The 17189-nt window shown below is 29.5% G+C and overlaps 1 protein-coding gene across 2 annotated transcripts in view; it reads left to right on the top strand.

Annotated features, from left to right (window-relative positions):
* LOC124530663 overlaps positions 1-17189 on the top strand; it is a 125877-nt gene that overhangs the window by 65564 nt on the left and 43124 nt on the right. For both annotated transcript variants that reach the window (XM_047104912.1, XM_047104914.1), the window contains exons 2-3: positions 11328-11596; positions 12951-13084. In XM_047104912.1, the coding sequence (XP_046960868.1) occupies positions 11524-11596; positions 12951-13084 (207 nt within the window). In that variant the 5' untranslated portion in view covers positions 11328-11523. The remainder of the gene's footprint in view (positions 1-11327; positions 11597-12950; positions 13085-17189) is intronic.

Here is a 17189-nt window from a genome sequence, read left to right as displayed (position 1 = left end):
GGCGTAATAAACGTTACCGCAATAAGTAAAGTTTATCGACCGAATACGAAAATCTTCGACAAAAAACACCTTATCTTGTGCCATTGACCTTGATGCGGTAACCGGGACGAAAGTAGGCACTGCATTAATATTAATATTTTATTACGTGACTTCATAATAAAAGCTCTTTGCTTTACACGCGAATTCGATGAATTCAAACCAATTTATCTGATTTTATGGATTATCGGCCTTAGTTATAAATGTTTATAGGACTGTTTAGTTAAACGTTGTTTTGTCTCTTTCTTTCAATACCAATTTGACATTCAAAAGAAGAAAAAAAACATTGTTTATGTAACTGTCCCCTTAACAAAGTAACAAAATAATAAAATGTTATAAATGTAAAAGTAACTCAGTCTGTCTGTCACTCATTCGCTACAAAACTGCTGAACCGAATTTGATGAAATTTGGTATCTAGAAAGTATGAACTTCAAGGAAGGACATACTTTTTTAGCCTAAAATATGACAACCAAACTCCTAAAACGCGAGCGAAGCCGCGGGCGATAACTAGTATAATTATATTTTTACACATTATATAGTTTCTTAAAGACTTACGTCATTTTAAATTTGAAGTGCGATTAAAATATAAAAATCCTGTAACACGACGCTTTAAAAGTAGTTATAAGGAACGGAATGTATAAGAATGTTTTCTTTCTCTGCAGTTATCCCTATGTTTTGTTTTATTTAAGCATATTTTAAGCCGGTAAAAAAGATAGATAAATAATTATTATTAATCGTTCACATCATGCATGACCAATTAATCAACAAAGTAAAATATGGAATATTTATCAGGCTCATATTATGAATACGATATTATATCTATCTGTTTCTGAATTTTCAAAACCGCTAAATAGATCGAGACAGTTATTAATCATAACACTTAACATGATAAAAATATACTATTTTATTTGAAAAAAAAAAAAATCAATACAATACCAATATTGGTTTTTTTTTTTCAAAATTCGAATTCATTAAACACAATATAGTAGACCTAAAGCGATATTTTTAGCGATTACTTACCATAGCCTCTATAATTTGGCGTATGAGTAAGATATGATAATCAAATACTAGATTTGTCACCTCGGATGAACGTAATGTAACTATTTAATGTGATATGTTTCGTCATTTGAATATTATGCAAATTCAAAATTTAAAATTTAAATTAATTTTCAGTACCAATTTTTTTACCATTGTCATAAATATTATGTATACACAACTTTGGCGATGACTTTCAGACACTAATATAAATTTATTATCAATGATCACTGTATATAGCTGACGGTAAGGATTTTGGCAATTTATAAAGATTTGATTTCATAAAACCTTATTAAACCTTATTACTTTAGTTTTAAATTTTTATTTTTTTTAAATATTATACTGGTCTGATCTAGAAACAATGATCTCATCAAATCCAGCCATTATTATTACCAATTCTTCCAATATACAAACCAGACAAATCAATTAATTCCCCAGATCATTTCCATCTCTTTGAAGAGCCGCTCGTGCACACGTTAGATATATACGAGTAATTTTAATTCTTACGTACATATAATATAAAAACTATTTTGGGATCAATGCTTGCGTCATATGTGGGCAGTTATAATGGTCGAGTTCCACGGAACTATTTTGTTTTGTTTATTGTTGCTGTTGCTATCAACATCTAAAACTGCTCAACTAACATACTTGAGAACTGAAATTTAAGCTTCGCGGGTAGAGATTTATATTCATTCCATTTACGAACTTTTTTTAACCAATATTGGCAAAGGAGTCATTGGCTTTTATTTAGTTATATCATAAATACCAATATTATGTAACAATTAATTTTCGTATTTTTTTGTAATTAACAGCACACATTGCATATTAAGTTGGTAAGTGGTCATGTTTGCAGCCGAGACTTTCACATTATAAAGGAGCCAGGATACCTATTGCAAGTGAAGTTTGAAAACACTATGTCACTTATAACTATTTTTGAATGCTAATTTATGTAACTTCTTATTTTATTGAGAATATTTATACAGAGCGTATTTCAGAAGAATATCAATTTATCAAAAAGAACATACCTATATAAAAATATTCTCTAAGAAATGGATTTCAGAGAACCTAGTTTTATAAATATTAAAATATATAGATTGTTTTTACTTCTACTTTAATTGTTTGAAATTTTAGTAACCAGTTTATATATTCTTCTATTAATAAAAAAATAAAATGTGAAAATAGAAATTAATTGAATTAGACCTTTAGTTGTAGTCTTTTTTATAGCCAAAAAACATCAAGCAACACCATTGATGTTGTAATGTTTTTTTTTAATATATACATATATGAATGAGCAGCGCACAATTGTATATAGGAACCCACACATACCTACATTGTACGCAATATTAACTGGGTTATTCAAATTCTTCTATTCAATATATATATCTCAAATACTTCTATTCAAATTTCTTCTTTATAGTATCATATAAAGTATATAGTCGTTTTTAGTGATTATAGTTTTATTTAAAATTCAACCGTGTAACGAACTCAACTTTAAGTACACGTTAAGAATGGCAAACAAAAGTTTGGTTGATCACGAAGCGAAAAATTTCTCTTCCGTCCTTGTTTCTTTTTAGCTTAAAACAATACGGTGACTTGTAAACTTAAATGAGGGTTCGAATGTTGATTGAGTCTTAAATGTAACGGTTGATTGACTTTTAATGGGGAAGTGAGTATTGATCTATGGTTTATAACAATTTAAATCTTAAAAACGCTTTGAAACAACACTTAAAATTTTATCTATGGTAATTTTTTAATAAATTTATTAAAATGCGAAATAATAACGGCCTTTGCCTCAACGACAGTGAATTCAGAAGCATGTTATGTAGATTATACAAATCAGTATACATATATTCGAAAGACCTTTGATTACGAACCTGCACTGCCGGATGCATTTCTTCTCTTGCAATTTTAAGATTATTAGATAAAATGTTCTTTGTGTGAATCATGATACAAAGAATATTATTGCACACAAAATACTAAAATCATAATTATAATTTATGATATTAAATCATTATTGAATATTTTTTTTAATAAAACAACCGAAATAAAAACGCATCAACCCAAAACTTGGTACTAACGTAAATTAGGTAGGCATATATCTACCTGAGAATTTGCGGTATTTTGATCGAAAACAGTAAACTTTATCAAATTTAATTATCATACACGCGTTTTTAATCCTTATCGAAACGACATAGATCTTAAAATTGCGTATACGCAATTGAATTTAAATTGTTTTCGACATGTCGCATTTATCTTAACGGGTCCAATTTATCTCGTCCCAGAACTACACTCATTGCATTTTCAAAGAATGCACATCACTTGTTTATTCGAACTGGCCGCCTGAGGTGAAAGCGATATCAATTTATTTCGGATTGTTTCTGTGCGTCTGTCATATTAGTGGTGACATGATTAATTTAAATTAATTTATTAAGTAGAAATTTAGTTGATAATTATTGTAAATTTTATTAATTAGACTTTAAATAAATTAACTAAACAGTTTTTGATTTATTACCAAGTAAAAGTTGCTGTATTTCTAGATAAAAATATTTTATCTAAATTTGAAACTTTGCATATGCATTTCAATTCGTCGAAATTGACCGTGAAATAAAAACTTGTATTAAAAGTAATTTCAACTGATATTTAATTATGTAATAACCCAAAAATAGTCATATTTTTTTACTGCTATCAAATCTAATAATGTTATTGAGATAAAATAATTTATATTATATCTAAAAATGATTCAAATATAAACACACAATTTAAACGCTATGAAAATAAGTATTTAATAGAATTAGATAAATAAGTCAGCTTACAATGTTAGAGGTAATAAAAGTCAATTGGCGTCATCTAACTGGGCTTGTTTGTAGCAGTCTAACTATTGAATTATGATAAATGTACGAGATATAATCGCTAATAATGAGCAGTATATAAAAATATCTTATAAATTATACATTAGAGTATCGACTTCAGCTACGCTGAACGATGACGTGATGTATAAACAAACCTTTATTACGAGTACAGAGTACAGAAGGCGTGGCTGGTCTTTTTGTTAAGACCTTTTTTGTTATCCATAACTACATATTTATTCCAAAACATGCAGTGGGTATCGGTAACATGCAGTGGGTATCGGTTTTTTAGTGGGTTTTTTGGTAAACTCGAGTGCACCAAGTATTCTCAGCAAGGGCGAATCCAACATACGGGATACGCGTTGAATATTACGCGTTTAATATACACTTACCGCTGTCTGTCTGTCCCTATGTATGCTTAGATCTTTAAAATAATAAACAGAGCAATTCGACAGGAAGTTTACTATATTTATATATATAATACATATATTATATTTATGAATAATATATAGACAATACAATTAAGAAACACTATTAATTTTAGCAGTTTCTAGTCTAGACCATTTACGTGACAAGTGTAGTTTTCATGACCTTGTTTTATATAAAACTATTTGTAGGTACCTATATTTTATTATCTGCTTAACTAATTAAAAAGTTAACATTTGGCACAGTATTTTAAGGTTAATACGTTGCAATTAAAAGTTGAATTCTATTTTTAAATAAATACAAGCAATTTCTGAGAAATCGAATCCTGCCAAGATCGTTCTACACCGATTTCGATTAACGAAAGGTGAACGAGATATTAACACCAAAAGTCTCTGAATTTAATTTACTCTACACGGGGATGTAACACAATTTATGACACAGACTAAAATTAAACATTACGATAATACGATGTGCCCTTGAAGGTCGACAAATATCCGCTTTACATTAACGACTATCGATCCGGTCCGGTTTGCACTGATTCAATTTATTAATAAAGAAAATAATATAAAATGGTGTAAAGAGTTACAATTGAGTAATTCATTAGTGCCAAAGATTTCCTAAGGTAACAACCTGTATATTTCCCACTTATGGGCTAAGGCCTCCTCTCCCATTCAGGAGAGGGTTTCGAACATATTCCACCAGGCTGTTCCAATGCTGGTTGGTGGAATGCGCATGTGGCACAATTTCGATGGAATTAGATACATGCAGGTTTTCTCACGATGTTTTCCTTCACCGCCGAGCACGAGATGAATTATAAACACAAATTTAGCACATAGTGGTGCTTGCCTGGGTTTGAAGACGAAATCATCGGTTAAGATGCACGCGTTCTAACCACTGGGCCATCTCAGCTCATATGTTCCTAAATATAAACAAGCAAAGTTTACCTCTTTAAAATATTAGTACAGATTCAAATACAGAATAAAAGTCGATGCTAGTAACAAGAACAAACTATTCAAAAATTAAGTTTTAAAATTGGTAGTTACACAAGGAGAGTTGTTATTTCTTGCTTATCTTTTGGCTATAATACGTGAGCAGACTTGAAGATTTTATAGCAAGAGAGTCGGATGTCGGTTTGACTACATTACATATATTATAAAATATCGTTAAATAATATTTATAAAATTTAATTTGTAATATTTAGTATATTACAAGTTTAGTATATACGAAATTAATTGCAAATTGGTTCGTTTGTATAATTGTAAAATATTAAAGATTTAATTATTGAAGATAAATGTTAACATTAGGTATAAATTACGAATGTTTGCATTACGTACACATACTTACATATAATATACATATTAGTAAACACATTATAAGGCACGCAGCCTTCAGGTTCTTACAGTTTCAGATTTAAAAAAATCTTGAACATTTACATAAGTGGTTCGCCGTTAGGTATTTTAATAATCTTATATTTTCCTCATAATTAACTTTCCCTGTTATTGTAACCAATAAATTAATAAAGCGTAATTATAGTGAAAAAACCAAATTTAATTTCGAAAACATTTAGTATAAATTTTTAATAATGAAATACTTAATCTATATTTACGAGTTTTCCTAGAGACGATCTTATCTTTTATGGATTGTTTTCTTAGAGAACTAATTTTAAAACAGTTTATTTTGGGTTTACTTACAAATTAATCCGCACCCTAAGACTATACAAGTTCTCGGTCTATAAAACATGCCCATTGCCCACATGCCGAGATCATAACAAGCGCATCTCTTCGTGATCTCTCGAGTGTTCCTAATCTCAAGTGTCTGAACGCGATGCATTTCAAGTACATCCCTGTACCTAGTTCTATCTTAGCATGGAAATATAAATCTAATAACCATTGCACTAAGTACTTGATTGCTATAACGAATAAACAGTGCTTTGCAAATTATTATACCTCGCAGGTGCAGGATATTTTATTCCATCATTGTAAGGGAATAAAGCTGATAATGCTACAACAATTGATTTCGGAGATTAAATGTAGGAACTCAAAATGATTTGGATTTAACTTAGTTGGATGAGTCATGGCAAGCTTAGTAATTAAATTTCACGCTAATGAGCATTTCACGTACACACAATTTTGACGGATATAAATATTTTCTAGTCATCATTACTAATTTGTTAAATTTTCTGCATTTATTTTGACGGACTAATTTCCGTAGCTGAAAATGACAGATCTTAATTGAATTTTAATCCAACATTAACGCTTATTAGTAAATGATAATCCGAAATAATTTAAAAACTTATATAATTTGAATTACGTAATATCGCAAAATAACCATAGACCAATTATAGATTAAGAAGTAAGGTAACAATTTGTTGTCGCACTGCTCCTCGCATCTTGAGAAGAAAGTTCGGAATTTATTCCTTCATACTGCTCCAAGGTGTGTTGGTTGGGACACATGAGAAAGCCTTTTGATTCGAAATATGCAAACTTTATTGCTTTTATATCCTAAAAATGGTTACCAAAATTTCGTTTCTGCTGACCTGGATTTGAATCGATTAAGATTCACGTGTTTTAACCATTGAGCCATCTCTTGTCACGCACTTTCTGTCTGAGCCAATTACCTACAGATTCTATTTTTAATTCGATAAAATATTTTCTCATTTGATCACTTGATTGTTTAATTATATCTAACTATCTAGAATGTGACCAAAAATACATTTTGATGAGTGTGTAATAGTCACGCTATAAACACGCTAACATATCATTTTGATGCGTATTACTTTCACAGTATAAGCAATTAACTTCTTAGTCGTTTATAAGATTTTTTTGTTTAATTTTGTTGTGCAAAAAAAATATACGCGTGAATGTTGATATTAGATAGTAAATAATTCCATTCATTTTATATAAACTATTGACTTAAAACATGATCATCTTTTGTTTTTTTTTATTATTATATAAGTGATAAAGTTGATAAATTCAATTGGTATTCTTATTCTTTGACTTAGATTGTGTGTTTTGGTTCGTCATGCACTATACATATTACTTCGTCATAAGCATAAATTAAATAATTCAATAACAAATATGACCATAGAATTAGAACTAGTTCTAACATGTCAGAAGAAAGTAAAAAAAGTCGATGTCTGACCGAACCAGAATTGAACGCGTGACTGACTGCGGTCACTGGATCGCGTTGCAAGCGCATCTAGTCTGGCGCTAAGGGTTGACCGCACCTGATCTATTTATTTACACTACGTTACTTGAACTACAGAGAAGAAATATCAGTTGTGTATTACTGCTGGTATTTTTAAATCTTCTTTCATCCTATTCTGACTAACTAAGTCTATATTCAACATTTAATTCCATAAATATACTGTTTTCCTAATATCTGTTAATTTAGTGGACGAAGTCCTCCTGACCAAATTGGAAGGAAGATAAATTGGAGATATCTGTGTAAACACCGACAGTCTGTAAAAGAATTGGACGTGCATCCGACACGATTGGAGAGAATTCAGGCGAAGAGCCAACAAGTTTACATGCTTACAGAGGGACAAGAATGTAAGCACAGCGTTGGCAACTTCTACTGAGAATTTCTTCACAGAATAAATAAATATTTTCCGTTGTTCTAAGCTGAAATTTTAAAAAGATACCTCTGTGTCTGTAACGTAATAAGCCAGACAATGAAACAGTACGCACTTAATCGTACGTAACTAGGGAGTGTACGGATAAAATAATAACAAGTGCTTGACTGACAATTAATCATTTAGATAAAATCAATAATCTTCTTCAACATTTTATAAAAATGTTTAACAAAAAATAAACAAGTAACATATGTAACTAAACAAGTAATATATGCATATATATGCATAAAAACAAAACAATATTATAATACAAATATCCAATTGTTACTCGATGTGAAGAACAATGACGGATCTACTATACTGTGTGTTCATTTAGAAAACAACTGAGCATTTAAAATATTTATAAATGGAATGGCTTTATTTATTTATTTCTGCGCAATATACGCAATGGGAATTGTTTATAATAATAAAGCTTTTGTTTTATAATTTTAAATTCCAGTACATTCCAAATTGTATTAATAATAGTTTGGTTTCATCACTGGATCAAAAATCTTGTATATTAATAAAAAAATTGAGTTTTTTTTTTAATAATGACTCACTGTAACTACTACACCAAGATATAAACATACAGCCCGTTTCGAAGGAGGTTTTAGTGTATAAAACACGTCAAACAAAGTCTACCAACGATTTTACTTGTTAGATACAAATTGAATTATTCACTTTCGTCAGACATGATCAGCTTTCAATTATACGCGCATTAAGCATGTTCAAATTGATCATAATCAATTTGCTTTAGATGTCGGGAAAACGCGAGTATCGTTACTTGTTTAAAAATCCGCGATACATTTAAGATCTAAACTAAGTGTCAAAATTAATGGATTACTATTCTGATTTTAAATTTGTGAAACAACTGCTCTAATGGAAATGACTGGCTATTTTAAAGCGATACTTTAATCAATATACTCATATTAATATTTCGTACTAATATTTATGAAATAAATAAATTTACTTTGAACGGGAACGTTTCGAACCAAACATGAGGAATACAGCGGTTACATGTATTCCCTTAAAATTAATATTGCATAATCTCTTAGAACCAACATTAATATAAAATATATTTATTACTAAACCAATCAAAGATTAACCTAAGCTGAGACATAAGTTTAACGAGATATAAGTTTCTGAACTATTATGAATGTCTCTGTAAATTTAGATGACGTAGTCAAATTTTGTATAATCAAGGTTGCATAAACTTACTCTATTATTACCTGTTGTATATTGTAATTGTGTTGTTTATGTAGTGGCAGTTAATTGGATTTTGCTCGAGTATTTTAGTACATGTAGTGTAGTTTTGTGTGGTACTGTTTGTGCCTTAATAAAAGAAAACTAAATCATACTAAACGTAGTTGTAAATAAACCTATGAAACTAATTAAACAGGGCTAAAGACAGATATATCTTTTTATATTACATTATTATACAATAGTTCCGGATTTGAAATACTCAATATTTTAAAAATACTGTTGAACCCATATTACCGTGAAATAGGGCTGTGTTTTTGACACGCCTAATAATAATCTTGTAAACTGTCGGTGTCAGTCAAGTCTATACTACCCGTATTCTAATACCTATATAAAGATTACGTAGTGTGTTTGCTTAAAAATATTTAAAATATATTTTTTTAACTAACCCAATTGTATTTCATAACGTATTGTGTGCAATAACCAACTTGTGAATAATCAATTTTTTTGTATACTATGATTCTAAATTTCCTTCTCTTTTATTTTGTATACATACAAAATAATTAAAATCTTGTTAATGATCATAATTATAAAGTTATAATAAGCTGAATAAAAGCAGAACTACTTTATAACACAACTCAGACATTTTCTTAATTAAGTACAAGTACTGTCTGCAAAAAATATGTATTTGTAAGCTTAATTAGAGAAGTTAATAAATGTATTATATAGTTAAACTTCGATTCTTATTTCGATCGTGAATTGTTATAATTAATACTGAAGAACAACAAACAGAACAATGATATTCTATCATTCTACCTAACGCATTTATCATAAAACATTTATGATATGATAAATTTTATATGTCCAAATATATAAACATATATATATATATACATATAAAGGCCTTCACTTGAAACTCGAGACAAGTGGGATCGCTGGCAAATGCTAGCTACAGTAATAAATTTGAATCTAGACTATCGAATATCTGGGACGGTAAGCTCAAAGCTTAGAGGAAATTGAAATTTCAAGCACGGCTGCTACTGAGTCAAGCATGAGAAACACATATAGCTGAAAGCGCTATAATGGTCATCGATTCATGTGAAATATCCCTTTCAACGATAAAGAATAATTATTTGTCTATATCTTGTTAATGTCCAATACGTATAACAAAATATTAAGTAAATACAAATTCTACGTATTATCACATATGTTATTTTAAATATTAGTATTGTTGTAACTGAAATAGTTTAGTCGGGTACGCCGTGTTGCTCGAGTTTTGAAATGCAAGCGAAAATTAACTGTATTTTTCACGAAACTTACATGTATGTATCCAGAACAATACATAATTCTATTTGCAGAAACAATAAACGTTATAATCTACATACCGAAGCGCAATAATCGTGTTTATGATCGACGTTAAGACACTTTTACGGTCTAAATCTAGATTTCTCTTCATGGCTAGACTTTCTAAGCTAACCTAAATACGCGGACGGAAATTATTGTTTGTAACTGCTTTCAAATTAAAACTTCTTGGAAGCTATAACTCATGTAATCGCGTCGAACAGTTGATGGCTGCTAGTTGTAGTAGTAGTGACATCTTAAAAGACCCGTAACACAAAGTTTGTACAGTCTTTTCACGTATTAAACTTTCGTCACTGTCGTTTGTTTAATAATGTTTAAGACTACTCCTTTTTATGTGAATATGAGGAAAAAATTAAGGATGACAACAATTTACTGTTCGATAACCAATTGGTGATGAATATATACTTGTATAAAATCAAATTGGAGTAGGTAAGCATTTCAAGCCTGGTGCCCAGCCCTAACATGTCATGTCATGTAAAAACAGCGTTAAAAATTATTATAATTAATTTAAAAATCGATAAAATGAATCTTACAATAACGACAGATTTTCGTAATACTGTAACTATCAAATATATCCATAATAAATATTAAATAATTCTTTAACCCCGTAGACTCTACGAACGTTTATAAATTAAAGAAACACAAAAATAAATTCAACATATCTTCCAAATGGTTCACTTTTGCCAGAGTAATCACGATTTGATTCATGCGACTCTTGATTTAAACACAAGTAGAATTAATATTTAAAAAATAAAAACAAAGAAACCTATTGACTATACCTAGTTCATATATTTTTTTATTTGTTTCAGATTATCCTGCACCGATTCAACTATAGATCATCAGTATCCAAATCTTACTTCTTATTTAAAATCTGTATCTTATTTCGAACTTTCCTGGGTAAAAAAATATGACTTGATAAAATCTCAAATTTAGTGTCGCGTTCAAAAATAGTGTGTAGTTCAGTGACAGGTCATATTTTTAGTTAAAATTGTGTCAATATTCAAAATGGAAGCATTAGAAAGGAGGGGGAAAATGATCGCTATCGGCGCGATATTGTTCATCGTGTTTTGGTCCCAATGTAAGTACTACATGAAAATCTAATAAATTTTAGAATCTCTTACTAGTTTTCGTCTTTCGCTCTTTTTTTGTAATTCGCTCGTTTCATTAGTTGAAGGAACGCTAGGCATTAAAAAGTAGATAAACTGTGTTCTTATCTAGAGTTTAAGCTTACTTCATACCAATTTCATCAAATTTTCTTCGATTCGATTCATTGGTGTAGTATAGTTTATAATATTAATATAGATTTATGTGAACATTGGTAAATCTGTTGACTCTGTGTGACTAATGAAAGTTGACATATATACATACCAGTATGTTTTGGTATGAGGTTCTGATCCTATCAACTTACGAGTGACTCAACACAAGGTGCACAGCTCATCATTTTATATACCATTCAACCGATCGTCATGATGATTTCGTTATAAACACAGGTAGGACGCCCACTGAATTTTGCTAGAAATATAAAAAAATAAGTTTTTTTAAGTCACTTAGAAAATTTCTACAAATATAAGTTTAGCCATTTCCTATAGATTTCTATACTGAAAACAATACTAAAAGACGTAATTTTTTTAATAGTGTAATACATTCTATAAATTACATAGGACTTAGTTCCAGAAGATGCTCCTTTATACACCTGAACCTTTATATATAGCAAAGCTACACTCAAAACGGACCTTGAGCCTACCCTCATCACTTCCACGAGACTTACAAAATCCTTCATAATACTAGTTTATTGTTTTGTTTATGACTTAATCTTAGATCACGAAACATGTTGAGCGAGTCTAGAACCATGGAATTAGTTAAATGTCAACTAATATCTCGCTTCTAATGTGTACTACTGTATGGCCTTACTGTTACCTGTCTGAGGAATTCCACCACAGTCTAGCTATTGTTATTTATTTTCATAGAATATAATAATCATTTTAAAATAGTATATCAATATAGAATATTTTTCTATATTGATATACTTTTAAAACATATTATGTCAAATATATACAAAAGAACAAGAATGTCCTACTTACCTATTAATTATAAGCTAAAAAGCTATAAAGAAGAACAGTCTGAACATTTTAAAAAAAACGTCGTTTTTATAAATCAGCACGATATTATTAATTTTATGTTTCTTACTAATTTCCCTAACAAATGTATTCACATTTTAACAACTTAAGTTTGCTATAAAAAGTGTGGTAATCTAGAGCCATTAAGGGCACAGGCCTCAAACCTCGATTTTACAGTTATACAGTTAACTAAATGCTTTTACGATTAAGGTGTGTTCCTAATACTGTGTTCACATAAACAAATTTAATAAGATAATAAACATTAACATAATTTTAAATTAATTAATTTTAATCATATAATATTAAATATTATAGGCAAAGGTGTGGAAGGCAAGAACAACACAAAGATGTCGTACGTGTGTCCGCCGCAGTTCATTCGGCTTGGACACAGCTGTTACTTCTTCAGTGAGAACAAAGCCACGTGGCAGACTGCACTCTTCTCTTGTAAGGTATGTCACACCCGTTCTAAAATTATAAAGAGTATTAAATAAAAAAAATAACCAAATATTAACTAGCTTAAGAAAATATATAATCTGTATCAACAAACTGTGCTACACATATATAAACTATGTACATATCTTAAACAATGTCGATGAGATCATTTTATTACATCACGTGATAAAAATAATAATTGTGTAAATCAATATTATAAGACGGAGGTAGGGCTTTGTGCAAGCCCGTCTGGATAACATCCACTCATCATTTTCCAGTCTGATTCAATACAAAAATAAAATAACATAACTATAGTTATTTTATTGAAATTCCCGAAGAATAGTTGTTATTTACTTATATAGAGTTGTGCAAACATTTGTACCGTATATGGCAGTATTGGTCGTATATAAAAACCTCATTTGCAAAGTTGTTTAATAAAATGTTACCACAATTTGTATTTGAAACAGCATTCCTAAGCTAGTAAGAAATTACAGCAATCGATAAGTTTACGACGAACGAGTAAAAATGTAAATATCAAATATTTTATAATAACAGAATTATTATTTTGTATTTCAAACAAAAAACATATTGTTTTTTGTTTTTGTGTAAATTATGTACTTAACATATTTCTATCATTAATAAACATAAGATAGAAATCAAAATATTTCAAGCATGACTTTAATAAGAATCGAGAAAACGGAATGCTATGAATATCACCACAAATTATAAAACAAAGCCCCCTACTGCTGTCTGTCTGAATGCGATAAGCCAAAACGTACCACATGGGATTCATTCGGGTTTTACGGAAAACTTATGGGGCAGATTAAAGTATATACATACCTAATTCATTCAAATTTACGATGATTTTTGAAGAAGCTGGAAAAAATCATGCATTTATATACATAATAAAATACATATTTTTACATAATAAAATACATTGAACACAAAGTAACAATAAATGCCAATACTTGATCCTATAGGACAACTGCCTCCTCAGCGATTGCTATTGAAATTACGAAATTTACATTCACGTGTTATTAAAAAACAATGTAAGATATTTAACAACATTACCAACATAAGTATATTTTGCAATAATTACGTTCAAGGTCTCCTTATTAATTAATTTAGTTTAACAACCAACGTGATTAAAATTTATTGCGAGCACCATCAAATGATTCGTCCTTAACATCTCGGATCCAATAGGCTTATAACAAGATGACTTACTGGTTCAATAAGCCAGCAGTCTACTAAGCCCTTTAAGACCTAAAACCCTATAATGATAGGGTCAAAAAATATCACAGAACAATTAAAATTAGATATTGTTAAAAAAAATAATTAATATTAAAAAATATATATTTTTATTATCAATTTAATATGTAATAAAAACACTATAAATATAAACTATGTAATTTATTTACCTAGTGTACATTTATAGTCATAAAATCTAGAATAACAATTTATTAACTGCACCTTTAGAATTATGTATATTAAAATTAGTTTTGTAGATAAATTTAATAAAACAGAAAAAATCTACCTAAAAGTAAAATACATAGTAGGTTTAATATCAGTGTAAAATATTACACGAAAATAAAAACAAACTATGTAATATTATCAGCATATATAAAGGAAACAAAATTGCATTCTAAAACTAAAATTAAACATAAACTCGAGGTATTGATTGGTATTACGTCTTTATACTAAGCGTGTAAGAAAATATATCTTTAATAGTAGTTAGTGCCAGTGCAGTAAACAGAAATGTTTTTGAAAGAAACATTGCGTTGTGTAAAAATGAACGAATGAGCTAACGAGCGCTAAGCAATTCGTCCTTTCAGAAGATTGCGTAATAAAAATATTTTCACAAATTATTACCATACCATTAGGTTTCTTAATAAAATCCATTACTTTTACAGTCTTAACTTTTTAACTGTATGTTATATGTATTTGACATTAACGTAAAAAAATCATTGTATTTTATTTATTAACTAACAGAACTTGTGAATTTGCAATTCGTATAATAATCATATTTATAATAAATGTATTTTTTTTTCAATCACGTGAAAAACTGCTCAACATATCGTATGACTCTTTTTTATGCCTGGCTAAGCATGCCAGTAAAAGCGAATATGTCATGTATAGCATATACATATATAATATACATGTCTAATCATCATCTTACTGAATCCATACTTCACTAAACAAGAAATTGAAAGATATTTTATTTAAGCGTCGTTACGCTTAGTAAATGAGCTTACACTAATATACGAATATTTACATATGTACCGACTAAAACTAAACTCAATTTACTAGATGGCTTTACAGCAGCAATCCTTTCAATATCTCCAATGAAATCCCAGTATAACTTATATTACAACCATACTTAAGCCCAGAACATAATGTCCTAAGTCCTTTTGATAGGAAGCAACATATCATCTTATTTTCGGCTGCAAGTTTAATCTCGGCAAGAGTGTTAACCCGATCATCTTCATTTCTGAAGCTGAGCGCTGAAATGTTTATTTAGGACAACATTGTCTCTAAGAAAATAGAGGACTCCACTCTATTGATTGACTGTATATGGAAAAAAACATATTTGAGTACATATCTTATAATTCCGTTCCAAATATATACATAACAATAACAAACTTTCCACCAAATATATTTAGTGAAATAAAATAGTAATGCGTAGCTCGATTAACGAATCTTACTTTAAAAAAAACTTAACGGAAATGTTTATAATATAATGTTTTTTTATATATAAATAAAAAAAACTTTTTACACTGCCCTTGTAAGTGTACGTTTAACGTTAGAGTCCGTAAATACTAACAGCTAAGTAAAGCAAAAGCCTCCACTCCTTTTAATGCAAAAAGGCTGGCACCTTCAAGCAAGTCAATTTCCATCAGTTAGCCGAAATAAAATATGAAGGCCTTCCAACTATGTTATACCTTACCGCCAAGCTGTAATTGAATTACAAATCTTTTGTAAAAATCCGCTTGTATACACTAGGCTAGCCAGGCTATTTCTTGCATGGACTACAACCTATTTAATTTTCCAAATTGTGTAAGTTTAATCCGCTATTTATTAATGGAATTTATTCAATTACAATATATCATAGCTCTCTGACATTATAATTATCTTAATAATTAATAATATAATGAATGTTTTATATTGATAAATGTCTAGATTTGAATTCAATGTCAAATTTGCAAATATTTTTTATTGACATAAATTTATCCTAACTATGCTACACTTATTTCGTCCAAGGTTCTTTGTATACAGTGATGACACATCGATAAATAAGCTCACATGTCAAATAACTCAATCTTGATTACTTAATTACGATACGATGGTTTAAGTGCACTACTTCGAGGTTTTCCGCGAAACGAAAATAAATAACACGACACTTACGACTTAAGTGAGACCTAGAAAAATTTAATGTTTTAATAACAATGTTATGAATGTAATCTTTAGGAATATTTATTCAACCACAATCCACATATTACTTCCGAAAAGATGAACGACCTCTGCAGTTGTATCAAAATTTCGTCTACTTGAATATTGAGTCGAGATGGCCCAGTGGTTAGAACTGCAGTGGAAGAAGATGCACATCTTAGCCGATGATTGCGGGTTCAAACCCAGGCAAGCACCGCTGTTTCATGTGCTTAATTTGTCTTTATAATTCATCTCGTACTCAGCGGTGAATGAAAACATCATGAGGAATTGTGACAAATTTCATAGAGATTCTGCCACATGTGTATTCCACAAATCCGCATTGGAACAGCGTGGTGGAATATGTTCCAAACCTTTTCCTCAAAGGGAGAGGAGGCCTTTAGCCTTTAGAATTTACAGGCTGTTGTTGTTGTTGGTGTTGAATATTGAAATATTCGTTTCAAATCAATATTATGAAGGATATATTATATATAATAAATTATATTCGAATTTTAATTGCCGTCTAAAGAGTATGATTGCGGTAAAAATTGATGATCCACTAACAGTCACCTGGTGGTTGCTTTAAATACTGAATTCAAAATTTAAATAGTTTCAGAATACTTAATGAGATTAATAAGCATATAAAATAAAATAATTTACCACTGCAAAAAATAACTTATAAACATATTTCCGATAGAA

The sequence above is a fragment of the Vanessa cardui genome, chromosome 6 (genome assembly GCF_905220365.1).
Source record: "Vanessa cardui chromosome 6, ilVanCard2.1, whole genome shotgun sequence".
In the NCBI taxonomy this organism is placed as follows: Eukaryota; Metazoa; Arthropoda; class Insecta; order Lepidoptera; family Nymphalidae; genus Vanessa; species Vanessa cardui.
Note: the sequence above shows the minus strand (reverse complement) of the source record. Positions and strands in the feature narration are given on the sequence as shown.